At 45.5% G+C, this 26468-nt stretch overlaps 1 protein-coding gene across 18 annotated transcripts in view; it reads left to right on the top strand.

The window, feature by feature from the left end:
• Nucleotides 1–26468, top strand: part of PSD3 (pleckstrin and Sec7 domain containing 3) — a 151792-nt gene that overhangs the window by 100277 nt on the left and 25047 nt on the right. For 6 of the 18 annotated variants that reach the window (XM_040655813.2, XM_040655814.2, XM_040655812.2 and 3 more), the window contains 4 exons: nucleotides 31–174; nucleotides 5547–5687; nucleotides 19041–19115; nucleotides 19917–20648. In XM_040655813.2, the coding sequence (XP_040511747.1) occupies nucleotides 31–174; nucleotides 5547–5687; nucleotides 19041–19115; nucleotides 19917–19961 (405 nt within the window). In that variant the 3' untranslated portion in view covers nucleotides 19962–20648. Of the gene's footprint in view, nucleotides 1–30; nucleotides 175–5546; nucleotides 15189–19040; nucleotides 25058–26468 lie in introns of those variants that run through there. The other 12 variants (XM_040655815.2, XM_040655810.2, XM_040655808.2 and 9 more) reach the window with 9 other exon arrangements.

Genomic DNA, 26468 nt, shown 5'->3' with positions numbered 1-26468 from the left:
ATAATTTACGTGCCTAATGTGTTTCTGAAGGATGAACAGCTGAAATCCCATGAAGCTAAGCTGAAACAGATCTCCACTGAACTTGCTGAACATCGCTCCTATCCTCCTGACAAGAAGCTCAAAGGCAAGGAAGTAGATGATTACAGACTGAGGGACCACTATCTGGAATTTGAGGTATGTATGGGAAACTTCATTGCTTTTACTTTTTGTGTTTGGATGAGGCTGGTCTCGTAATATAATCCTGTATTTCTTCAATTTTCACCTTATTCCAGTAAGGAGGATGTTCTTTCTCAACAATTAAGTCACAACAGTCCCAGAAGTCTGGATGTGTGTCCTCCTTTTGATAAAGACTTCCTGTGACCTTGGCTGTGGGCTTAGCTCCTTATCTGTAAAATGGAAAACTGTGACCCTCTCTTCTTGCCCTTTTTATCTTTTGGAAAACATGACGAGCTTTTTAGGAAGGAGCTATCTCATGTTGTAAAGCCATGTGTTGGCCAGAGTGATGGGACTTCACTGTAGCATTGTGTTGGTGTCATTGCGTATGGTGAGTTTGAGATGTTTCTGCTGTTTTGTTCAAGGAGTGTGGATGGCCAGTTTGCTTTTCTACATCCCACATATCTGAAACGATCTGACCAACAATCAAATGAGGAAGTGGCTGATAAGCAAAGGGTACACAATGATGTGAACAAGAGAGGCTTCGTCATCAATAAAAGCGGACTAAAGTAGAGTCATCTCACACATAGCATATAGTTAAGGAACTGGTCATAGAACAACATTATAAGGAAAGCTTTCATACCCATCTTGGGCAAGCAGAAGGAATTATAGGTCTGTGCTGTTACAGGGCTACAATGTCATTGAGGCCACAGAGATTCTATAGGGTAGTTCAGACAACAGGAATGCTGCCATGAATGGATACAGGTTTTTTAGGAAGGACAGGCACAGTGAAAATAATCTTTTATGTGATCTTGCTGCTCACTCACACAAGCTTTGCTGAGAGCTTGTGGATCAGCATTACTGTATAGAGCAAGACAGGTGGCATTGTGTTGTATGTCTGATAGGCCATTTTCAAAGACCTGCAAGGAGACTTGTGCTTGCAGGCCCTGGTCCTCCTGCAGAATTTTGACCACCTTGTTATCTGTTCAAGAGACAGCACAGCAGGGCACAAGCATTTTGGGAGGTTTCTGGAGTGCATCAACAACAACTTCCTAATGCAGGTGATCAAGCAGCAGAAAAGGAGAGACACTTCTCTGAACCTCTTGTGTGAACAAAAGAGAACTCAGGCACATGAAGGTTGGGGACAACCGTGGCAGAAAGTTGCTGTGAGATGAGGACTCCATAATCCTGTAAGGAGAAGTCAAAGCAAAGAATAAGATCACATCTGTGAACTTCAGGCCTGTTCATTGAACTGCTTGGAAGAATCCTATGGGATATGGCCCTCAGGGGAAGAGTGCTCCAGGAGAACTGGTCAGTTTTCAAGTACCACCTCTTCCAGACTCAGGAATGGTCCACACTAACAATCAAGAAACCGAACAAAGGTGGCAGAGGCCTCTGTGAATGAAGAAGCTGCTCCTGAAAGTGAAGTATGCAGAAGTGGAAACTGTAGCAAGTAACAGTAGGAATATAGAGATACTGTTCAGGTATCAAGTTTGTGTTGGTTTTAAGGAAGCCAAAACCTATGTGGAGTTGAATTTGGCAAGACGTAGGAAGGTCAAGAAGAAGGGTTTCTGTAGGCACCTTAGCAGCGGAACAGACAGGTCCTAGTTGAAGCCTATAATGGAGCAGCAGACCTGGTCACAGTGGACAGAGAAAGGCCAAAGCAGTCCGTATCTTCTTTGTCTAGATCTCTACTGGTAAGACCAACCTTCACTCATTGCAAATGCCTGAGCCTAGTGAAGAAATCTGGAGCAAGGAGCCCAGTGAGTAAATCTGGAGCAAGGCTGATTTACCTAGTTAGGAAACTATATAAATTGGACAATACACAAGTCCATGGATTCTGATGAGATTCACCCATAAGTGGAGTTCTCGGGGAGGTGAATGATATAACTGTGAGGCCATTCTCAATTACCTCTGAAAAATCAAGATGACTAGGAGAGGTTTCTGAGGACTGGAGGAAAGTCTATGTCATTCCTATTTCAAGAAGAGCAAGGAAGAAGGCCCGAGAGACTACAGGCTGGCCAGATTCTTCTCCATCCAGGAGAGGTTGGTAGAGTAAATTTTCCAGGATACCCCTTCCAAAAGGACTGAAGACAAGAAAGTGACTGGGTGTAATCAGTTTTTGTTTATGAAGGAGAAATCATGCCTGATCACCACGATAGCCTTTTACAATTTTACGCCTAGCTTGATAGGTGAAGAGAGAGCAGTGGAAATGGCTTATCCTGGCTTTAACATAGATGTTGATGTTACCTTCTCTAACATCCTTAGACAATCTGATAATGAGTAGACTGGGAAAGTGGGCAGTGAGGTGGTTTGGAAGCTGATGGTCAAACAGTTGTGAACAGTGTTGAACACATCACTCAGTTGTGCACACTCAAGCCACACACCTTCCCCCTATGGGGGTGTTTTGCAACATGGGAGGGCAAAGGGTAGCTTGGGTTGGAACTCTTGACTCAAGGTTTATTTTCTATTGCTTCTAGAAGCACGATGAGTACTGATGAAATGTAGGCCATAGTGTCTGATGATTTGTAATAACTGATGGAAAAAAAGATGGTTGCATTGGTTTTTTTTTTGTGTGTGTGTTTTCTGTCAATTTTATTTTTCAGAAGTATATCTCAGTTACCCTTGTACAAAGCAGAACCAGTATAGCACAGGAAACAAAAGATTCTTCTTCCCTAATGGGAGCCTTGAACAGGTTAAGTCTGCACAGTTCAAATGTGTGATCAGTACTGCAATAATGCCTGTCTAAGCTGGCAAATGGAGATACTGACTTCAATTGTGCATGCAAGATGGTGATTCAAGGTGTTTCTGTGTAATGCTGCATTACCCACACATTTGACACATATTTCACAGAGTGTATTGAACAGTTTGTAGGGAAAACAAAAAGAAAAGTGAGCTATCTGAACATGCAGAATGGGAGCTTTCCACCAGTTTTGGAATTTCCTGACCTTCCCTTCAGAACAGAGTGCTGTCATGCAGGTACTGGTAGCAGATCTTGCTGCATGAGGTCCCTGGAAAAGGACAAGAGGCAGGTGAGGCGGTATTTTATACTTGTCTCTTTCAGGCAGAGCCTGCTGGCTGACTACACCTTTCATCTGTGTACAAAGGGCCAGGCTGATACATCCCCAGAAGCATTGCAGGAAGGACCTCTTAGTTCCCAAGGAGGCAACATAGTCCCATTAGGGAGGAAGAAGCCAAATTTATTTTCTTTAGGCCCTTGTAATTTCTCTTCATTCAACTGCCTCAGTTTCCATCATTCTTATTGTATGATGATGTAGTTCCTGATGTGGTGTTTCCTTGTGAACAGATGTGACCAAGGAGTTGATTGTTCTTTGTTCAGGGATGTGTCCTCAAGGATTTCTCTCTACCTGGGGTCTTTGTTTGTAGAAACCAAGCAAAGAGCATTTTCTCTTCGCTTGTTGTCTGAAGAACTACTACTCCAGATTATGATTGTTCGGTATGGCAAATACATGAGCAAGAAATCTTCTGAGTGCTGTTAGGTGAGAGGTGAAGCTAGGAATTTGATGGATGGCTGCCTTATCTCTTCTTTACATGCGTTCAGGCTGCAGAGATAACCATTTTTAATTTTTGTGCCTTATTTTCTTGACAGAATTTTCTAGATTTTTTTTTTAAAGGAAATTTCCACCAAATTGACTACTTAGCTTCAAATGTCAGAACACTGATAGAGCAAGTTTGGAGCTGAAATCATATGAGAAACTTGCAGATGCATTGCTTAATTGATACAGAAATGGTAAGCGCACAGTATCCAGCACAAAATGGCCACTGATGAAAGTGCAAGGCAGAAACTAGTCCCTTACTGGTGTTCAGTGCACCAACAATAAGCAGAATTCCATATGGCAGTAATGTCTCCCTCACCCTTGATGAATATTACACCAATATTAGCCTTAGAGCACTTTCCTGGCTTTTTTTTTTTTGCAGCGGTTGTCCCATGCATTTTACGATGAATCATCCATCAGCCCAGTGCATCGTCTGAATTCTGCTTGCTGTTTCTACATTTCCTTTTATATTGTATGACACATCTTAGCTGCTTAACGTGTTTGTCTTTTGCATTGTGGAGCTGGAGCTCCAAATATGGAATTCATAAGAATGCCTTTTTATAATTTACTTTTTAGGTATACTCTGCCTATGAGGTTTTGTTTGTTCAGGGGGCTCTCTGGTAACTCTGTCACATTCTCTCATGTTTTGTTCTTTATATTCTGCTCTCCAGGGTAGTTATCAAGCTTCTAGCCTTTCTGCCCTCAAATAGGTAGTATTACCTGAACTTCTATTACAAATTGGAAGAATTTTCACTGAATGCTTTCTCCCTAGTCAGGAACATAACAGTTTGGCAACTGTTTTCAGTGAAAATGCCTACACCCTCCTTCTCTGGCCCCCAACCCACTGAGGTCACCTTAATAACAGTGCTTGCACCGCATCCTTAGTGGTGTTGTCAGGGTCAGGTTATTGAACAAATGCCAAAAAACGGGTTGATCTGTTCTCAGCACCTCTTGCCACAGGTAATGTGTTTGAGGCTTTGCAGTGACCTTTCGTTAATCTACCTTCATTTTATTGGTTGCCAAGGTGTTCTGTGCAGAAGGATGTTGTCACAACAGAACAAAAGCTTCCCGTTGGAAGGGGAAACTTCACTTCAGATGAGAATCCAGAGCAAGCAGGAATGGTTCGTGGTAAAGCGAACTTCTTCCATACAAAAAATACAAATGTTTGGACAAAGAGCAGCCTTTATTGTTCATCATGAGTTGTCCTGTCAGGGGAATATGCCCTCCTGCTCTATCATCTACTCCTTCTTCTCTAAGTGTGACATTTTCTCAAGGGCTCAAAGGTGGCCAAGCTGGTAGAGTCTGAGCTTAGATGGGCCTGACTTTGGTTTCTGCCCCTTGGGCTAAAGCCAGAAAAGCAAGACCCATTGATGGGAATGGAGGATTGCAAGGGACAGCTGTAGCCATAGAGATAGGGATTTTTGTTGTCCTGTAGTTCATTTTGCCACACACTGTATCCATGTTTTCTTTGAGCACACAAGGTCTCAATGTATATGAGGTGACTCAGTGCATCTATGGTCTGACCTTCTTGGTGTTGTTACTCAGAAATAACCATGCATTCTAGCTAGCTGAGAGCCCCCATTCGGCAGACCACTGGGACTTGTATGCTGCAGAACTGAGTGTTTTAAATTGCACAGCATTTCCTTGTGCACAGCCTGACTGAAATCCTTTTTGCGCAGTGTAATTTACATTAGCCACCATTGTTCATATCCATATTAGACTCCTTACTTTCAACATCACTTGGAACCTGAAGCTGTTATGCTACCTACATGGTCTTTCAGATGTTTCTGCAGAATTTGTTGTGGACTGATTCAGCCCTTTCTTTTCATTTCCCAGAAAAACCGCTATGAGATTTACATTGGCCTCCTGAAAGAAGGGGTGAAGGAGCTGCTGAGTGGAGGAGAGAATGATGCGTCAGGACTGAAGAAGTCCCACTCAAGTACATCGCTCAATCAGGAGTCTCCAGTTAGTGCCAAGGTGAAACGCAATGTCTCAGAGAGGAAGGACTACAGGCCAGAAACACCTAGCATTAAGCAGAAGGTCACTTAGGGTGGAAATGACAACTAGGGGAACAGCCATGCAGCAAAGTACCGGTGGTCAAATTTTTTTCCATTTAATAACCTGTCATACATAAAAATAAGTGCATCTGCCTGAATGGGGTGTTAGTGACATTTTCTATTGTATATTTTGCTGTTTCTGTGCAGACTGTGGGAGATGTCTTTGCTCCAGCTTTGCTTTGCTCTGTTAATTTATCATTTAGCAATTGAAGCATCGGGACTTTTTTGTGTTCTGTTACTAAAGGAGCTGGGGGAAGGGTAGAGCGCTGTGACGTATATTCTGTCTCTTCCCCATTTATCTCCTCCCATCGGCACGTGGCTTTCATCTCTCAAGTCACTTGTCACTTTATTTACGTGGTGGGTGGGAAAAATAACTGGACAAATGCTGCAGCATTGTGAATACGAGCTGTAGCTGTGAGAAATTTGTACAAACAGTCAGCTGCAGAGGGCTGGATAGAGTCTGGGATACTGACAATGCAGAGCACGTTGGTACTGGTAATTAGCAATGGGTGCTGTGGTAAATAGCCACTGTTGCTTGTTGTTATTGAATTGACCCTGGACCCACAAATACAAAGGACTGCAACCTGGAAATCTCTGACAATGCTGGGATGACAGCATTGGAATCATTTGTTTGCTTCTTTCCAAGCAAGAAGTCTTCTCCTGAGTTAGCAGGCTGGGGGGTGTCCAAACCTTTGCTGTCTCTGTGGTCAGGGAGATGAGGAATTACCAAGTTGGAATGAACCACTGGGTCACAGTGGTGGTTGCTGTAGATGTCGGCCGTCAGCAATGTGTTCTAAAGACAAAGGGCCTCTGTGTAGTTTTTAACTATACACTCTCACTTAGCTGCTATATAGAGCCTTATGATACATTGTCTCCTGATGCTCCTCTTTCCAGGAGTTTCCTTGTTGGTACGTGCGGATGTATGCAATTTCTCTGATAGTGACAGAGTACTTTGCCTTTTCTCCTCAGGAAAGGATTCTCCTCAGCTGTTCATTTTTCTGCTTTAGCTGATATACAGGTGGAAGAGGCTGGGGCCAACTGGAAAATGGCATAGACCTGTTCTCACTCAGGGCCAGGGTTTGATGCTATCCTAGCTACTCTGTGCTGGAGGCTGGCACAAGGCAGCCTGACTGACAGTTCCGACCCTTCACCTGCCAGTTGCCAGCTCACCTTGCAGTTCCAGCACATCCTGCTTCACGCTTTCAGAAGGAAGTAGAGGCTGGGGAAAGGCCTCCATGGGTAGAGGTTTCCACACTTCAAAACCCTGTTTGGCTCACAAATCCTTGCAGTATTTGGCAGTCTTGAGTACAGAAATGATGCAGAAATTGTTTGTCTGCTTCCCAGCCCCTCTGGAAGGAGGGAAGAGCATTGTCTTGCCTGGTACTGTACACTCTAAGTTTTAATCTCTGATTTGATACTGTCTTGCTGGGTGAGCTCAGACAAGTCTCTCCCCCTTCGCCTCACCCTTGCCATATAGAGAATAGTATAACCATTCTGGACCAGAGCATCTTGAGAGTTGAGGTTGCGGCCAGCTGAGAAAAGTTGATTGCTAGTATTTTTGTTATTCCTGGCACAGGGCAGCCATCCTGATGGATGTAATTCTTAATGTATAGAGAAACATCAAGATCAATGCAAGGACTGTTTAGAAATATGCTGGTATTTTCAGTCCAAATAACGTAGGGTCACCCATCAAGAAAGTTGGATGTACACTCTGCTAGACTTCCCAAAGTGTCCAAGTCAGTTCGTCTAGCTTATTGAACTGCTGGTTCTGTGGACAGAAAAGGGAGCAATCAAAGATAGAAGGACCTTAATGGGTGCCACTTGACTTGCCTCCCCCACTGAGGACCACCGTGCTTTCCCGTTGTGCTCACTGTTGGCTGTAACCAACATGACATGATCTCAGATGCTTCAACACCAGGAGGTGTTGAATCAATCATCATCAATCCCTGGAGTTGCAGCCTGGCAGTGAAACCAGATGGGACTGATTCCATGTGTGATGATGCGTTTGTATGACGCATGTGTGATGTGCACATTTGGCATTTGCCACTGAGTGTGGTTGCTCCATGCAAGGAGTCAGGAGGTCAGCACCTAGCCCTGGCAATGTCTGTAAAAACTGCAGTCCTGAACAGAAACTGTCAGTGCTTGTCTAGTGCTATGGCATAGAAGTTATGTGTGATTATGGTGGAGCATGTGTTCAGTCCTCTTGCTGAAGAAAGATGCTTTCTTTTACTGGAGCTGGAGGGATGGAGTGCAGCGTGCTGCACTGGGAGACTCACTGTGTGATAGTGCTTATTGGAGGGGATTGTTTGAATTAATCATATCTGGTAGGTAAACAGCTCATGGGGGGGAAACAAAGCCAGGAGGAGATCCCTGCAGCTGTTCGTCATACTCTGGTGGTTTAAAACAAACAGTAGAGAGGGAGGTTATGCTGAGAGGAAAGAAAGACATATGGGAGATGCTGAATGCGTATTTGAGAAGAAAGCTTGCCCAGCTGTAGATAGTGGCATTTCGTAGAAAGCATGCAACAGAAATAGAAAAAAGGTGCAGGTTTGTAAACGGGCCCTGCTTGACTTTCAGAGCGGGGTTGTCTGGGTGAGCTTTTCAAATGCAGCCTGGAGTATGCACAGTAAACCTCTTGTGAATACAGAGTGCATAGCTTTAAAAGGTGAAGAGGCGACATTTAACTTTTTTCCTCAGCTTTTAAGATGTTCTGGTTGCTGTAGGCTGCAGTTAAATTGCTGAGCTCAAAAAGAAATGATTCCTGTAAAATGCACTTCCCAGCTTTGACAGAGAAACCGGTTAATTCCTTTTCAAAGTCGTTGCAGAGGAGATGATTTGAAGCAATAGGAAAGTCAAAAAGTAAGCTGCAAAAATGATTTTTTTTTTCAGTTTTTATTATTTATTCTCCATTTCCACGTATACTTGCAAATGGATTAGGGTGTAAGCTTTAAGTCTCCTCTGTGCTTAGCAAATGCAGTTTTTCACTATATTTTTTAGTGATTAAACATTTGTTGAGCTTGGAGCACTCTTGGTGAGATTGTTGAGGCGTGCAGATTAGTTTACTGAGAATTTGTCAGGTTCTGCTTGAGTTTTAATTAATGTCATTTTGCTCCATTGCTTTACAAATTCTAGGCATCCCAGGCACCCAACTGAAAATGCACATTTCAGAGGCCAAGAGAAAAAGGAGATGCTGTCGTGAAAGCCTAAGCCTCCTGGACTCCCTTAGGAACAGGATCATCTACTAAGCAGTACTGTCAGTTGCTTGCTTTTTTTTTCCCCCAATGCTATTGTAAAGGATGGACACAGACTCTCAGGGGGCGTCAGTGGTGCATGTTGTTGGGTGGTACCACGGGGGAGTCTGACTGGATGGCTTTGCATGGTATCAGTACCCTGCCTCTCTTTGCTGAATGTTTGACCTCAGTGACTCAGGAGCTCCCGTTGTAATATGTAAGAGTATTCTGCTGAGTCCCAGCCTTCCCCTGGGGCCCCTGCATGCCTGGCTGTCCCCACCATGCATCTAATCTCAGTATGGCTTTCTGGGGACGCTCAGTATGAGCTGGAGTTACATGGGGCTTGTCTGGGGCCCTGTTCAGCACAGGTGGAGCTGTGTCTAGGTGCTCAGTGTTAAGACTTTGCAGCACCAGCTCCTTCAGCTGCAACTGACAGGCCACCACCAGTGTGCGTGTGAATGTACAGCCCCCAAGGCAGCCTTTGCGTTGGTGCCTCCGGGGTGGCATCGTTCTTCCTTGCCATCCTCCCTGCTGCAGCATGCCGCCTGGAAACTGTCGCTCAGGCAAAGCCTCTGCCCACGTCTTGAGAGGGGGATGTGGAGAAGGGAGCAGGATCGGGCCAGCATCGTTCTCTGAAGCGCTGCTGGCTGCTCACATACGTGGGCTCCTCTCCTGCCTGACGGAGGAGCGGCAGGAAGGTTTGGACTGGGTCTGGACATGACAGCAGAGAGGGGAGGGAGGGAAGGCATCTTTGTGCTTCTCCCTCCTCTCCTGCAACCAAAGGTGAGATACTCTCCCAAAGCCAAAATTGCTCTCTCCTTTGTAAGGCAGCAGGATGCTGAGATTTTTGTCGGCAGTGCTGTGAAAGAAAATCTCTGGGCCGGCTGTGTTTGTGTGCGTCTTGCAGATAAATCACGCACGGACCAGTGAACATGACTGCAGCTTTTTAATCCAGTATTTATGTTGTGTCTTTAATTGATGTAGAGAGATAAGTCAGCCAGCAGGGTGATTAATGTAGCAGAGCTGTGGGGGAACACTGTTCAGCTGTGACGCCAACTCAGACACTTTTTCATCTATAGCCAGCCACTTGTAAATGGTTACCAGAAGCTTTCTAAGGGCTGCAACAGCTCATCCCTTAAGTGCTTTCTCCTAGATCCTGCCCGCTCCCAGGGTGCTGCCTGTCCAAGTTTAGGGGCTCTTCTGGAGCACAGTGTGCAGCAGAGAGCTGCTTTGAGCAGGAATTGGAGCTAGCTGGCCTCCAGAGGCCCCCTCATGACCTGGATTGCACTGGTGCATTCCTGTATTGAGGCTGGTTGTCCATCTGGCTTGAAACAGCCAAGCTTTTTGGCTCACTCCAACGGGACTGGGCTCCCATTTGATGAGAGCACTCGCTTTGGTGTGTAGGTGTCTGTGGCAGTAGAGAAAGTCAGTTGCAGCAGGGTTATTGCATTTCTGGAGCGATTGCACTGCGGTCTGCTTCTCAAAAGTGGGGAAGGCTTTTTTTCTGCAGACGGCATGTAGCTTACTGTGTCTGCATTCTCCATCCCTAAATCAATTTTGGCCTTATCACAGTTAGTCTGACAGCTCCTCCTCCTTTTCTGTCAAGCTGCTCCTGTCTGTCATCTTAGCACCTCAGCTGCTTCTGTGTAACAGGTCTCTTTCCTTCCATGCTTGCAGAAATGTGGAAAATTTGACTGTCCCATCTTGCCTGGAGAAAACCTGCTCTGAAGCAGTGCTGCATCAAATAGATAACCCTTTGAGCAGCTTTCCCATTCTGCTCATTTGTAGCCTGTATTCCCAGCTACATTTATAGCTGGAAGGTGCGAGACAAGAGTTTCAGACTCCTGTATTCCTCCTGTGTTGTGCTGCATGGATGCAAGGTCCCCCTCCCACACTTAGACCAGATACTTGTGATGTTCCTAGTCACCTCTCTACAAATCTCAGAAGCAGAGGCAGCCTTCTATGGGGAAACTTTGACATGCTCTTTTGCAGGGATTTGGGTATACTTTCCCCAATTCCAGGTCATAAATTTCAGGGAGCCATGTGGGGAAAAAGAAAAAAAGACACCATTTTCAGTCCGTGTCTCCACCCACAGAGAGACGATGTCCAGAAATACCATCTGCTTTTGCAGAGGCAAAGGCAGTATAAACACCTTATCTCCAACAATCTTCTAGGTGGCAGCTTGTTTAAACTTTACTCAGTGTGGATCTCCTGAAAGTCTGGGGTGCCACATCTGCTCTGAAAGGGCAGTTCTGAAGTCCACATTTCACCAGTGTTCCCAGAACATGACCGAAGCTCCTCAGCATGTGCTTCTGGTGTCAGCTGCCCAGGCTGCCAGGAAGGGCAAGCTGAAGAAGCTGTGTCAGAAACGTCTTTGAAAGAAGTGATCTCCGGCTTATGCTTTATAGGGAGTATTATTTATAGTGTATATTTGTGCAGTTTGCCTTTGCTTCTCCTCTCTGAGCTCTCCCAGCAGCATAGGTATGGCTTAGTGAACTGCTCCACCTGGGGTTTCTGAGCATTTGCTCCTGAAAGAAGAGGCTTGTCGACCTCCAGAGAAACTGTATTCCCCAGGCTACAGACCAGTGCGTGGGACCATTTCCCATATGGCTGATGTTACTGAGGACATTCAGAAAGCCAGTGCCACCCCTCCGTGGCTCTTCGCTTCCTGGGTCCTGGGGCACACTGTGCTCCAGCATTGTCCTCAGTGCTGGGGGAAATTAGAAATGCTGGCTTCCTTTCCCACATACACTGTACTGCTTGGGAAACTGCCCTTGGTTTCTGTCACCGGCTGCTTCTCTCCGTTGTGACTGCAGCAACCTCATCCTGGGATGTCACGGCTTCATTGGGTAGATGGTAATTTTAAATAAGAGTTAGGAGGAGAGGTTGCCCTGGAGAGATGTGTCTGGAAGCCCTCTGTGAATGTCAGCTCTCCTGTTGGCAGCATCCAGCTCAACAGTGAAAGGAGGCCAGCTTGGCCCTGCCTGCAAGTACGTACCTTCCTCATGTGTTTTGTTAGCTGCATTGAAGCACTGTGTTAATTATTTATTAGATCACTTTCCTTAACAAGTCCAAGCTACAGCTTTCCCAGGGGCTGCACTGTTGACCTGACTTTGTTGCTGTGGTCAAAAGGAGCAAATGTAGGCCAGCACAAAGTGTTTCTGTCATTCCCTTTGAGTAACGAAGTATTCTGTAAAAGTTATAAATTGTTAAACAATAAGGGACCTACCATGGCATCTGCTGTTAAAGCTCTGCCAGGAATCAGCTGGAGTACGTGACTAAGGTGTATTTGGCCTGAGGGAAAAGTACGTTACTTGGCAATGCATGGTTTAGAAATGCCACAAATTACAAGGACACAGCTTTTCTCTGACATAAAGCTTTGCAACTAGCAGCCACTCTGTAGCAGTGGTCCTGTCTGTAATTCACCTAAACTAGACCAGCACAGCAAGATGCATTTTGCTCAAGCAGACGAGGTTTCAGCTTTGCCTTGGGCAATGTGAATATCCTCGTTCAACCACTTAGCAGCTAGCCAACTGCTATGGAGACGTGTTGGACACGAAGTCCTTTGTCTCCCCAGAGTCTCTTGCTGGGAAAAGGGTGATTGGTGGTACCCGGTCTGTGCTGCTTCACAAGGCACATGCTATTGACAGTAAAAGTCTTAAGTCACTTACACTCTTAGGAAAACTTGGTGCTCAGTGCTGTCAAGTTGTGAAAAATTGTAGGATGAGAACAGTGGTGGATATCTTTTATTTTTGGTTTTTTAATGTGTACATATTCGTGACAACTGTCCTCTTACTTGAGGCTAGGGTTATAACATGGATTAAAGAACAAATTTTTCTGGCAGTTAGAAAACTTTAAAATCAATACTCTCTGTGTGAGGTACAATCTGAGGCTTACAGTGCTTGGTGAATGTGTTGAAGTGATGCCTATAGATGTGTGTATGTGTTCCATAGGTATAGTATGGCTTCTGTGACTCAACACTCCAGAGCCTGCTGTTCTTTTCTGAGGCTTATTGTGGTCAAAGCACTTACGAAGCTGCAAACTTTGTTAGGATGCTTGTTCTAATTGTTCTCCAAATAAGTTAAAGAGTCATCAGAGCTTTTGCAGAGTTAGGCTATCCCTTGAGCTGTGCCTCAGTCTCCGTTGTGTTGCCCACCAGGGGCTGTGTGTAGCTGAAAGCAAAGGCATATATGTGAGAGTCTAAGCAAGGATCACTGGGTTTTATTTTCTGCTAGCTCAACACTGGGTTATCTCCCCATTTCTGTTAGCAGATGCCTGTACCATGAGCATCAATGCCTACTTCTGAAAATCACACTCTGAAGATCAAATATACAGCTTTACTTCTGAAATTGTTGACCTCGATCTGTGAAAATTCAGCAAAAGGGCATTATGTCCAAAATTGTGTCCAAGCAGGACAGGTGCCTGTGATGTCTCTTGCAGACAGAGTCATACAGCAGTAGTGAGGGTTTCTGTCTGCAACTGTACAGATTTCAAGAGTGTTTGTTTCATCAGTGGGGAGAAGAAGAGCAACAGGAGTGAAATAATAACTATAAGGCTTCTTGTTTGACTCCCAAAGGTTTCCCGTGTGAGATATAAACAAGTTGTTAAGAAGTTGCTGGGCTAAGTAAAGGCATAAGGAAGTGCAGTGGATTCTTCCATTTGCTCTAGCTAGTGCAACACTAGGACTTACCTGCATTATCCTAGGAAAGAAGGAGCAAAGCCAAAGAGTGGGATTCTTACTTGGAGTCCTAAAGCTCTTATCATGCAGTTAGCTAGAAGTACTTGAACAGCCTTTGTGAAGTCATGGCTGTTTGCTTCACTGGACCGTGGCCAGAGTGTTAGTGTCTTGCAAGACTGAGATGCAAGTTGACTGCAGTGGAGGGTGAAATTAAGAGGGACATTCTCATCATCTTCCTTTGGATCGGTTGTAATCCTTTACAGGCACCAAGCTCTCCCTTGGGTTACCTGCCTCCCTAGGTGATGCAGTGAGTAAATGAGTTCAGAGTTGTAGTTAGGAATTGGCACTTGTTCTCAGCGTGAGATGATGCAGTTCAGAAAAAGCACCTGATTAACAGTTACTGTTGTATAGTACCCGTATAGGAGCAGCAGTAGTGCAAGGACTGGTCATGCACATGCATGTGTGCACACTGTGGATCTCTTTTGTGCAGACCTAACTTTACTGGGCCTAACAGCAGTCCTTGCAAGATCTTTCCCCTCAGTGGCCTCCTGTCCCTTTTGCCAAGTGTAGGAACCTTCTTTCTAATACTGTTCAACTCAGTTTACTCTCATCACTGACTCAATGGAGTGTTCTTCATGTGACACACTAGAGACTCAGTCCCGGTCTCACTGCTCTGTGGTACTTCTTGGCTCTGCTGTGAGGCGGCATTGAGGTAATCACCGTATCTTTTCCAGCAGCATGAAATTTGCTGCTCTGACTCTTGGTGTGGTCAGGTTTGAGGCTAGCTTACCACCAGGGCACTCCTTCCTGTCCCTGGGTGCGTTCGTTGCCAGAAAAGCACATTCCTCCTTGGTGGTCAGAGTCAGAGCTGTGCTGACTTAAATCAAATCCTGGTTCATGGGAGACGTTTCCACATGCTGCTGATGTCCACAAGGACTCAAACATGTACTTGCTTACGCAGAGATGGTTTCCTGAAGCAGAGTTGTCACTCTTTTCTACAGGTACCACAGCATGCCCTCCCTTATTCTGCTTCATGTAACTGGTACTAGAATGATCATTTCCTGATAAATGAAGGCACTTAATCAGTCCTCTTCTCTGTGGAGGAAGGACTTTTGGGGATATTGTTATATCATTTAAAATAATATTTTGGAATTTAAGTTTACATTGCTTTATTTTTCACTTGAGGTGACTGTATATAAATATTTTCCTCTATTTTATCATTGCTGATAAAGTAAGCCTACAGTATACAGACAAATAATTTGCCTTTGATGTATTGAAACTGTGAGATATAAAGTAGAATTCTCTCTTGTGTCCATGTTCCTGACTATTACTCTGTTCTTCTGTGTTTTTATAAGCTGGAATAAGTGTTGCTTGCAGGCAACAGAGAGCCTGCAAGCTTCCCAATAATTTTTATGTAATTGAACTCAAGCAACCCTAGTGAAGGATCTCACATATGTATAATGATATATGTATATGTACAAACTTTAGAAAGAAATAAACCAAATGTATTTCATCTTCTGCAGTTGAATGGTTTCTTTTGGAGCCTTTACCTTTGCTTCATATGTGTAGGAACATGAAGGTGGTATTGGGGGCTCTTCACAACCCCTAGCTGGGCAGACCTGCTCAGGGAGAATGTGCACCCACCAGCTGGTACAGGCATTCCCAGGAGGACCCTGCTCACCTCTGGCAGTCAGCAGACAGTTTCAGGAGCTGGAGAGCGTGTGTACTGTGTACCTTACAGAAGCACAGTCTGGACCAGTATATCACTGGCATGGCAGAATGCATTGTGGCCCTACATAGATGTACATCAAACACTCCCTATCACAGGAATCTTGAGGATACATGTGGTTGGGGCCAGCAGTAGTGCATACATGCTAGTCCTAAGTGAGGACAGCTGGAGCATCTCTCCTTGTACCTCTGCAAGAGGTGGCCTTACCTATGGGCTGTTACAGAATGTATAAGCTATGAAGTTACCTCTACTTAGCTGTGAAAAGACATCAGGGAGAGAAATAAGTGATTAAAAATGGGTTTGCGTGCAGATGGATTGGTTGAGGGCGGCTGCAGTGATCACCTGTTCAAAAATGACCTCAACCATTTTACAGAACACTTGGCCTGAGAGCGGGGTTGGAAATTGCTGATGGCCTAGTGAATGGAAGGAAACAAAGAGCCATGACAGATAGAAAAGCAGGACACTAAAGAAAAAGAGGGAGCGCAGAAATACAGGTGGGAGCGGGTTCACCAGAGTGAAGGGAGGGAGACTGCACAATGCACAGAAAGCAAATGATTTTGTGTTTGCTGTTCTTGCACTGGATGTGGCTCATTGTGGGAGCCAAGGAGACTGTTGAACGGGTAACAGGACACGTTCAGTAACAGGTTGGGAACAGAGAACCTTCACAGCAGGGCTGTGAGGTTTTGACTGGAAACAGTGGTAAGGAAGGTATTTTTTCTTACCACCAAGATCTTTCTGAATGACCATCTTGAGACGATTATTTTTGTGTTTTTTTTCCTCCTAGAAACTTGGCACATTGCCTTTAGATGAATGGCAAGACTTGAGGTAGCTATGCTATGTTTTCTCATTATGCTATGAGATGTCAGGCTTTTTCTTTGTTGTTCCTGTAGTTCCCGTCCTGGTTACTTCAAAGCTCTGGGAGTTTCTGGTCCTAATGCATGTTCATGGGTTAGTATTTCTTCCAAGAAAGGGCTATACAAATTGATGGTGAAGAGGAGTGGGAGTCATACTTAGGAAGCTGTATTAAATGCCTCCTCTAATGTCCAAATGAATGTATAACTGTTTGTAAAAGGTAATGCCAGTGCTGATCACTACATCTTTTCCTATTTTGTCTTCCTAGTTGACAAAGTCAACGCTGAGCACATTCTCTTTATTCGTTTTTCATTTTCAGTTTACATTTCCAAGTAAGTAATAAAACTATCAAGTGAACCCAGAAGGTTATACATACAGCTGAAATCTCCACAGTCCACAGAAGCTACAGATGTCTTTGACTATTTATAAATAGTCTAGCATGAGAGAATGACTTCACCCCAAAGTAAAGCACAAATAGGTCTAAAGTTGACGTGGATATCTCTAGATTTGAAATTGGAAGAGTTCTTAACATAGCAAAGTACCGATGTGCTGCAGTGGCCTCCTAAATGGCAAGGCAAGGGCAAAAATAACTGGAGGCTTTTAAGAGGCCGGAACATTATAAAGAGAATGATATGGTGATGACCCAGGTTTTCATCTGTTGTGTCATCGCATTTTCCTGCTCTGTCTTTCTATGTTTGCCGCTAAACAGATGTTTTTCAGAAGAAATTATACCACCCACCATACTAATCATTTCTCCCTAAAATTGGGCCGTGCTAGAAAAGATGAACTACTACACAACAGATTGCCACCACTCTGGGATTGCTCTAATGATCATATTTGTTACAGGGTGTCTCTTCTGGTCACCATTCCACAGCTAATTTTTGGGTGGATAGGGTACATAGATGATGTGGATCTTTCTTTTGTAGATCATCTAAAGCACACCGATTCTTCTTAGAGAGGATCTGAGGTAAACAGTGGAAAACTGCAGGGTCCCCTGTGCACAAAGCAGTGTATCGGCAGTACTGTGTGAAGCTGGCGTTGCCCCAGTAGGAACTTTGGAAAAAACATGCTTACATACAGATGTAGCAGAACTGGGCCAGCCATGGGCAAGTAATACCAGCCTTACAGAGCACCTGAAGCAGAGAATGGAAGGTATGAAGGAGGCAAAAATGTTGTTCCAGAAACAGAAAGAGTGACGGATAAGGTAGAAAATCAGGTGAAGAACAAAGGATGGGGGAATATTCTGAAGGGAGGGGTGCCTGTGCCTACAAACGATAGTGCTGCTGACTTACAGAACCAAGCCAGAGGCAGTTCCTGTGCGACGACCCAATGACTCTCCATCGGGTCTGTGTCTGAAAAGATTGGTGTGGGGTGCAGAGGGATAGATTTGCACCCTGGTTACAGGTCATGTGGAGAGGGAAAGGTGGTGGATTTGTAACTGAGCGGTAGCTCTGTGTGACGCATAGTATGTAAAAGTACTGATTAACAGCTCTGTAACTGTGTAATAGCGTAGAAAATAGTATAACTGTAGACAAGTGAGAGTTTTGTGTTTATTGGGTAATTGGTATGTTCGTTATTTACTAGCTTGACCAGTTCCTTCGTAGTGGTTTGAGTTGGTTCCTGAAATAAGCTGAATGGGGAGAAAGGCTCCAGAACAGTTCCCATCTAGTGTAAACTCAGTCCAGCCCCTGCAAGTTTAATGACTCAGACAATTAAAAAGATGTTTGTAAGAATATTTGGAAATATTTGAATTATGCAGGAGCTCTGCCAGTGGCCACAAACTAAAAAGGATGAATACTGGGAATGCAAAAATGACAGTAAAAGGACATTTTGAGAAATCAAGTTCTGAGTTAAAATCTCAAGGACAGACTTCTATAGTGCAGAAGCATTGTGTTTTCTCTAAGAACAAACACTGCTTGCCTGCACATATGAAGGCACTGGTGGGTCTTCATCTGTGCAGTCTTGAAATGTAGGTGAAATGTATTGTACAGATGGCTGGAAAACTGCAGAAGACTGCAGAATATAGCATCAGGGATAGGAAGCTCTGCAGAAAAAAATGGCAGGGAGGGTTTGCAGTAGGGGAGAGCAACAAGGAATGGTTTGAAAGCCGAAAGCAAGGAGAAAACTGAGCAAGAGTGTGAAGAAATAGCATGGGAGGCAAGTGAACTGCATACAGATCTATCTATCACTTGGCAAAAGCAATCCATTAATAAGAAAGGAGCAGCCACCTATGAAGGTTGCCTAACACCTTCCTTTGTCTTTTGGCAAAAAGTTCATGTTCCCCCACTGTGCACAGGGGAGATCTGAACACTGTCAGAGCTGCCATGAGGTCAGGAGAGGGTGCTGTGTGCTGGCCTTCAGAGAAGACTGCTCAGAGGTAGCCAAGATAAATACTCCTTTCTGTGCTTTGTAGCTTGGAAGACAGCAGCATCCCTGGGTCTGTGTGCTGTCTGCTGGATGTGGAATGCCTTTGTTGGGAAAAGCAAGGAAACAAAAACTCACAGAAAGCAAACTTCCCCCTGTATCACTGTGCAGGGATTGTTCAAAAGAAAAAAATATGTGAGGTTTGTGTTTGTGTTTTTTTCTTCCCTGAAGGAAAAGTCTTTGTCAGGCATAAATCATCCCCCTGTCCATCCACCTCACCCTTTGACTCTGAGCTCAGAAGTGCTCAGCAGAGACGTTCCATCCCCTCTTTGAGAAGGGGAATATTTTTAATTGGTTTGAGCAAACTTCACCCTTCTGCCCACATGTCCAGTGTTAAAGAACAGCACTTTGTCTTTTCAGGTGAATTCCAGCCACGGCCTGTTAGCAAGGATGCATGTCTCTAGAAACTTGTGGTGGATACAACCCCCAGAACAGGTGTGTGCCCTGTCACTTGGGAAGTAGATTGGATAAGGTGATGACTGGGGCACTGCTGTGATGGCAGGTGTGGAGAGCATTCCTGATGAGACAAAAGCACGTGTGATACCCACGTCTCAGTGCATGCTGCTCTCCATCCCATCCAGAGCTGTACTGTGCTGGAACACGAAGTACTGAGACTGGGGTGGATGGAGCGACAGTAATTACCGGAGTAATGCAGACACCAATAATTGCACCCCTGGCTTCTCCCAGAGTGATGCTTGCTACGGAACGCTCTCAAAGCGGGCTGTGCCTGGGGTGGCAGTGCTCTCCCTGTCTGGGCTGAAGCATCCTGCTGGGATGGTTTTGTGGGGGCCTCACAGCTAGCCAATGATAGCAACCGTGGTGCAAAACCCGAATCTCTGCTACCGCTGCCGTACCCACGCTGCGTTTCTCAGGCAACTGAGGTGTGGGTGGCAGTTAGAGGTTGTAATTGTTTCTGGGGAAAATTAAAAAAAAAAAAAACACACCACGGAAAAAAAAAAAAAAAAAAAAAAAGCCCACCGAGAAAGAAGTGCTCTTTCTGTTTAGCTGCAATTTCTGACTGCACTTTAGACAAATTGTCAGAATCCACATTCCTGTTGGCAGGGAGCCAGGCTCCCTGGCGCGCTGATTAAACGGTGTGTGGGCAAAACGTAGGCAGACGGTGGGGACCTGGTACAGTGCAACCTCAGAGGGCCTTGTTTTCGTTTGCTGCTGCTTTTTTTTTCTTTTTTCTTTTTTCTTTTTTTTTTCCCCTCCCTCCCTCCGAATTCCTTTTAGGCTTGTTTTCTGACCATCCCTCATTGGCTCTGCTTCGAGTCTTGAACCACTGATGTTGGAGCTGAGAAGATTGGTGAATCCAGAGCAGCAGCTGCTGGTGGTAAATAACCCTCACCAGCAGGTAGGCAGGTAAACCTCTGAGTGCAATAATACTGCAGGAGACACCCAAAACGTTGGACTACAGCAATACAAAGGAAATTCTTACAGGTGGATGGGACTCTGTTCTTCCAGTGGCCCATCTGGACATGAAAGAATGTGCTCCAGCTTCAGCCTCCCTGGTTGCTCTGTCAATGAAGGCCCTGAGCTCTGTCACCACAGGCAGCCGCCCAGGAAACACTGGTGCTGGGGAATTTCAGACATCAGCCCGTCTGCTGCTTGAGTCTCACGGCCATGGCATTTCCACAGTGTTGTGTGTGTAGACTGGGGACCTTTGCACTGTTCCCAGAATGTCGTTCTATCTGACAAGGTGGGATCCCTTGGTTTAGATTGGCTTGCATGTTCACTAACCTTTTGTTTGTTATTTTATCGTTTCTCTTAGGGGTTGTTTGCACACCATCAGAAAGGTAAGATGAATTGATGAAGCCTCTGTGACCGCAGCATGCATCACATGGATGCTCTCTCTTTTCAGGAGCACAATGATGGAGCTCTACTGTAATTCAAAGTCCCTTCACTTCCATGTGGCAGATGATGCCACCACAAAGGGCTTGGCTGGATAGCTGCATCTGAAGGAAGGTAACTGCATTAAAATGCACGGGATGTACTGCATCAAACATTTTGGCACTCTGATTCAGATGGCCCCCATGCAGTCAGGCTTCTGGAGTGCAGCATGCTGAATCCTGCAAGAGTCTCTTTTAAAATCTGAGCACGTTCCCCACAGCAATTTGATTCGCATCTTTAGCTAATTCCTCTTGAACTTTCTAAGAGATCTGGCACAAACAAGTCCCTAGAGGTATTTTACAGCCCTCTGGGCTCTTGCTGTGCTCATGATTCATCAGATGTCTCTTGATGTTTAGCTCAGAGTGTAGTCTGACTGACAGGGCCTCCTTGCCAAGCAGTAGGAGATGCAGATGTCCTCCAGGGGACATACGCCAATCATGCAGTTTGGGGCTTGTCCACTCTGGATTTCAGAGGGTGCCCAGGCAAGAGCTATTTGGAAGCACAGGCTCCAGCCCACTCCAGCCTAATCTGCTGTGTGCCTGGGAGCCAGAAGGGCTTCACCTCTAGCTTCGCTAGGAGCAGACAAAGGCCAAGGCTGAGTGCGTGTGCCAGTTCTTCCTGTACTATTTAAATGCAAACTCTCCAGGGCAGGGGCCTCGACCATGTACATTCAACAGTAATAAATATTAATCCCCATGATTTGCAAACCGCAAGGCTTTCAGTAACTGGCATGGCTTTAATGGAAAACACAAAGGGCCTGGCACAATGTTTTATGAGCCCTGGAGATGGTTTAACTTGTTCGAATGCGTACTTGGCTTTGAGTCACAGATGTGATCAATCAAAGGAGCAGTCCTTTCCTTCTGACTCACCAAGGCTGTTTCTGTGAATTTGGGGGGGTTTAAATATCCATTTGACTCAATTCAAGCTTCAAGGAGTTAGGCTTGAAAAAAATCTGACTGCCAAAACCACAGGTGTAGCAACTGACCCTGGCTCTGGCGAGGCCAGGGAGAGATGGCTTGGATGCTAAAGGCAGAGGGCACGTCCTTGGCTTTCACCGGCTGAGAGCTGAGCTCTGTGGGCCATGAAATGCAAATTTGCTGGGGTGCCAAACCTAGAAAACGTCCCCTGTAAATTTTGTCTTATCTGCCTCTCTTCTCAATGGTTTAAAATAAAGGAAAAAAAAGAAGACTTTAAACAACAACAACAACAACAACAAAAAAAAAAAAAAAAAGAGAAGAAATCCTGCAAATCCTAACCCAGCTCTCTGCAGTAAGCTTTCCAGGCTTGCCATTCCATGCCTTAGAATCCTGATTTTGCCTAGGGACCAACCCCACTTATCCATTCAGGTCCTTCCGTTGCAGTGCAGTATTTATTCCGCATTTCCCCAGCAGATACACCAAGTGTCCCTGTAGGTTTCTACAGCCCTTGGACTGTTCCACTTTGAATGACGAAAGGCTGCCATAGTTGATGGTTATTGTTGTTTTTGTTTGGGTTGTGATGGGTGTGAGAAAACACTGCATTTGTTTGGCTGCTTGTGTTATCTGTAGCATTCTCTAGCTGTAGTTTGTCATCCTTTGTTCCTTCTTCCCATCTTTCCACGTGACTTCCCAGTAAACACTTTTTCCTGTGCCGTGCCTCTCTCTTACTGGCCCGTGGGCTTTGTACTATTTGCTCCTGCAGAGATTCAGTCTCTTCAAGGGCAGAGACAGCTACCCCTGCTCACCGTGTGTGGAGCTCCTATCTGGGATCTCAGAGGTCTTCTCTGAAAGATAGTTCAGGTCTTTCAGGTTTCTGTAATAGCAGACTTGTAGAAAAATCAGTGATCGCCTTAAAAGAAAACAGCCGTATCTACAGTCAGAGGTCAAAATCCCTCTATGCAGCCTGTCTCAGCTGTGACACCTACTGGATAAGGCTTTCCAAATGACTAATGCAAAACAGTTATTTCCATGATAGATTCTGCTCAGCCTTTGTACTTCAGACATAAAAACTATGAGAGTGCATCCAAAAGAGGGCTACAAAGATGGGGAAGGGTCTGAGGGCACGGTGTGTGGGGATGCTGTGGTCCCTCAAGGTGCTCAGCACAGAGCAGAGGAGCTGAGGGGAGCCCTCATGGCGGCTGCAGCTCCTCACAGGGAGCGGAGGGCAGCGCTGAGCTCTGCTCTGTGTGACAGCGACAGGGCCCGAGGGAATGGCATGGAGCTGTGTCAGGGGAGGGGCAGCTGGGGGTCAGGGAAAGGGGCTGCGCCAGAGGGCAGTGGGCATGGAACGGGATGTACAGGGCAGTGGGCACGGCCCTGAGGGCCCTGAGTTGCTGGAGTTCTTGGAGTGTTTGGACGCTGCTCTCAGACACAGGTGTTGGATTTGGGGTGGTCCTGTGCGGAGCCAGGGGTTGGACTTGATGATCCTTATGGATCCCTTCTAACCTGTGTTAGCGTGTGGTCTGTGCCCCTCACTACTTAGATTGCTCTGGTTGCATCATATTCTATCTTCTCTCCATGCCGTTGTCCTCTGGGCAGAAATGAAGCAGAAAAAGACCAAGTAATTGGCTCACCTGGGAATCAGTGAGCACATACACGAGGTGAATTCCCATCTCCCACTCCAGGGTCACTCTCCTCTCGTAGCTGCTTCAAGTACTTTGGCAGCTTTACCTCCTTTAAGAAGATCATCCCATCTCTCCCATGAACAACTCTTCATTGTTGCTCTCAGTTTGTTTAGTTCTGAATTGCCAGCAGAGAAGACTTCACAACTGACTGGATTACTGCAATTGTGGCTAACACCTCTAGCATATTGGCACCTCTCTTATGTGATAACCCCTGTTAATGTTCAGACAGATTTATTAGTGGTCAATTGCATTGCAGTAGTCACCCCAGTTCAAAGTACTGTTATGCTAAGCAATATGCAAGCCCCCCATGGTTTCACACTATTGTGTCGATCCATTTGCTCTCAGAAGATTTATACTCAAGCTGAAATTCAGAGGTAAGTGCTTTATTGGGCTTTTTGCAGTAGACTCAGGATGCAGCGTCTGGCTGCAGAGCAAAAACATTAGCAGACAAAACAGAACAGGCAGATAAAGGAAGACAAAGAAACAGGCGCACTGTGATCGTTTTGCCCACAGTCAGATAGTTATTGTTTACTGTTCTATAAAACTGTTATTATGCACAATAAACAAAAACAGCAGTAGCTTGGATTGAGGGCCGAGGTCGGTGCTGCCCTGTTCTGTAGCCTTCATCCTGCCAGCTGACAGGAGGAAAGCACAACTACAAAACAAAGAATGGAAGTTCTGCTCTTTCAGTGAGCTTGGAAGGATAGTACTGCAAATTAAGATGCAGGATACCCCTTATTTAATAGAAACATTCACCTACCCAATATTAAATAACATCACAGAATTTTTTCTAAATTGCTGTAGTTAACACTTGAAGTTTTGGGGCCACTACAAGAGAGAGATGGGGCCTCTACAAGAGAGGGTCCAGCAGAGGGTCGTTGAGTAGATGAAGGAATGGAGCACCTCTTCCATTCCATTCCATTCCATTCCATTCCATTCCATTCCATTCCATTCCATTCCATTCCATTCCATTCCATTCCATTCCATTCCATTCCATCCCATTCCATTCCATCCCATCCCATCCCCTCCCATCCCCTCCCATCCCCTCCCATCCCCTCCCATTCCATCCCATTCCATCCCATTCCATCCCATTCCATTCCATTCCATTCCATTCCATTCCATTCCATTCCATTCCATTCCATTCCATTCCATTCCATTCCTCACAGGAGTGAAGAAAGGCTGAAATTGCTGGGGCTGTCAGCATCAAGAAAAGAAGGTTCAGATCTTAGTAGTATGTATAATATCTGAAGGGAGGGTGCAAAGAGGATGGAGCCAGGCTCTCTTCAGTGGTGCCCAGTGTCAGGACAGGAGGAACAGGAGGTTCGCACAGAACATCAGAAGGCAATTCTGTGCTGTGAAGGTGATGGAGCACTGCCACAGGTTGCTCAGAGAGGTGATGGAGTCTCCTTGGAGAACTTCAAAAGCAGCCTGGATACGGGCTTGGGCACCCTGCTTTAGCTGTTCCTGCTGGAGCAGGATTGGGCCAGATGGACCCAGATGTCCCCACTGAACTCAGCCATTCTGTGTGTCCAATTCTGTAGTTTTCCTGCTTAAGCACAGCATAAATTATACAGCATTGGCCAAGTGTCCTTACTAATTTCACTCTGCAAGCAATCATAAAACATTTAGGTCTAATATGAAATATTCAAGTTCTTCTCTGATTGTTTTTGAATCCTTTATGTATAATTCAGAGAATTCACTACCACAGCAATTATTAACCATGGATATATTGGATTACAAGAAAGCTGAAGAAGAGAGAGAAGGATATTGAAAACTGAAGGAGTTACCAAAACTAAAACAAAAACTTGTGAATGAAGAAGTTTCCTTGGGTACTGAAAGCAAGAATTAGTCCCTGGCTTTAAGGCCAGGAAGGACCTTGCTGGTAAGTGCTAGAGGCATTCTGCAAAGCACTGGGTGGGTTTATTATTGTTGACTCTAAGCTGTCCTTGTGCCAGATGAGCTGCCTGACCTCCCTGTGCTTCGACGCAGTGTGTCCCAGCTTTCCACAGTGGTGTTCCACAGAGCGTCACTCTGCAGCTCCCACACATCTGAGCTAGAAAAAGTCCCACTGGAAAGATTTCAGGGCATCTACTTTGTGTGTCACTTGGAAAAAAATAGCCCATCGTACCACTGTCAAAAACAGCACCAAACCTTCTGATCTCTCCTGGTGCTTACCTCGAGCACTTTGGGAAGAGGATGGTGGGGTGGGGGTGCAGAATGAGAGCCTTCAATCTCAAAGCCCCTCTTGGTCTTTCTTGCAGCTGTACTCTACCTGAAACCCACCAGCTGCTAGAAGTCAAGTATCCTCTTTGTCTCTTCCCTCAACACACCTGCTCCTGGCTCTGTGCACCCATGAGCCCAAGTCCTGTGTGCTCCTGCTGCCCTAATATCTCACAGCACCCCAGTGCTGGGGTAACTGGCCCTGGGACCATGAAGTGCAGCTCCTCTTTGCTGCTGTGCTCCCCATCATTTGCCTCCTGGCTTTCCTGGCTGCACAGCTCCTGCCCCCCCTTCAGGTTGCCCACCTGACTCAGTTTTGCTTCAGGGTGGTGGTGGTGGGGGGGGGGGTTGATGAGATATGAGAGGTGACAGAACTGCTAAATGAAGTTTGGCTTTCCTCTCTGGCCAAAATAGTCACTGCTATGATTATTCACCCTTTCCCAGGCTATTAGTGCCTTGTAGGCGGTATAGAGTTTCAAGAAAAGCATTATCTATTTCCAAGCTAGATAAAGAAATCATCCACTAGCTATGTTTCTGAATAGAAATGTGAATTTTTGGAGAGCAAAACATACATTTGTTATTACTGAGGAGCCGAATACTTCTGAAAACCTGGCTCTGTGTTGCTGCTTGTAGTTCTGAGTGTGATGCAGTTGCGGGCGGGGACAGTTCAGTGGTGGGAGCTTTCACGTGGATTAGTAGCACAATAGGCGCAGGAGCAGAAGGAACAGTTTGTGCATTGCATCACAGCAGCTAAGAAAGGCATATGTGAAATATCACCCTCCCATCAGCCACGCAGGAATGCATCTCAATTCTTTCTTGCTCAGCCAGCTCCTGCTCCAGGGGCAGAGAGGAACGAAGCCCTGTGTTGGGGCTGCGGTCAGTGATTGCAGAGGAAAGGGCCGTCCTTGGTGAAGTGGTTATCATGCAAGCCTTGTGCCTGCTCCAGGAGAGCCGGGACTTAGCATTCTTTCCGAGCAAAGGGAAAGGAAGGATGGAGCAGGGCAAACCACTGTGCATTTTAAACAGCTTTGATTCTGGGTTGGAGTTTTATGTTAAATAGCATGATTCATCTC

The sequence above is a fragment of the Gallus gallus genome, chromosome Z (assembly GCF_016699485.2).
Source record: "Gallus gallus isolate bGalGal1 chromosome Z, bGalGal1.mat.broiler.GRCg7b, whole genome shotgun sequence".
Classification (NCBI taxonomy): domain Eukaryota; kingdom Metazoa; phylum Chordata; class Aves; order Galliformes; family Phasianidae; genus Gallus; species Gallus gallus.
The sequence above is the reverse complement of the archived record's forward strand: the minus strand, read 5'-3'. Positions and strand labels throughout refer to the sequence as shown.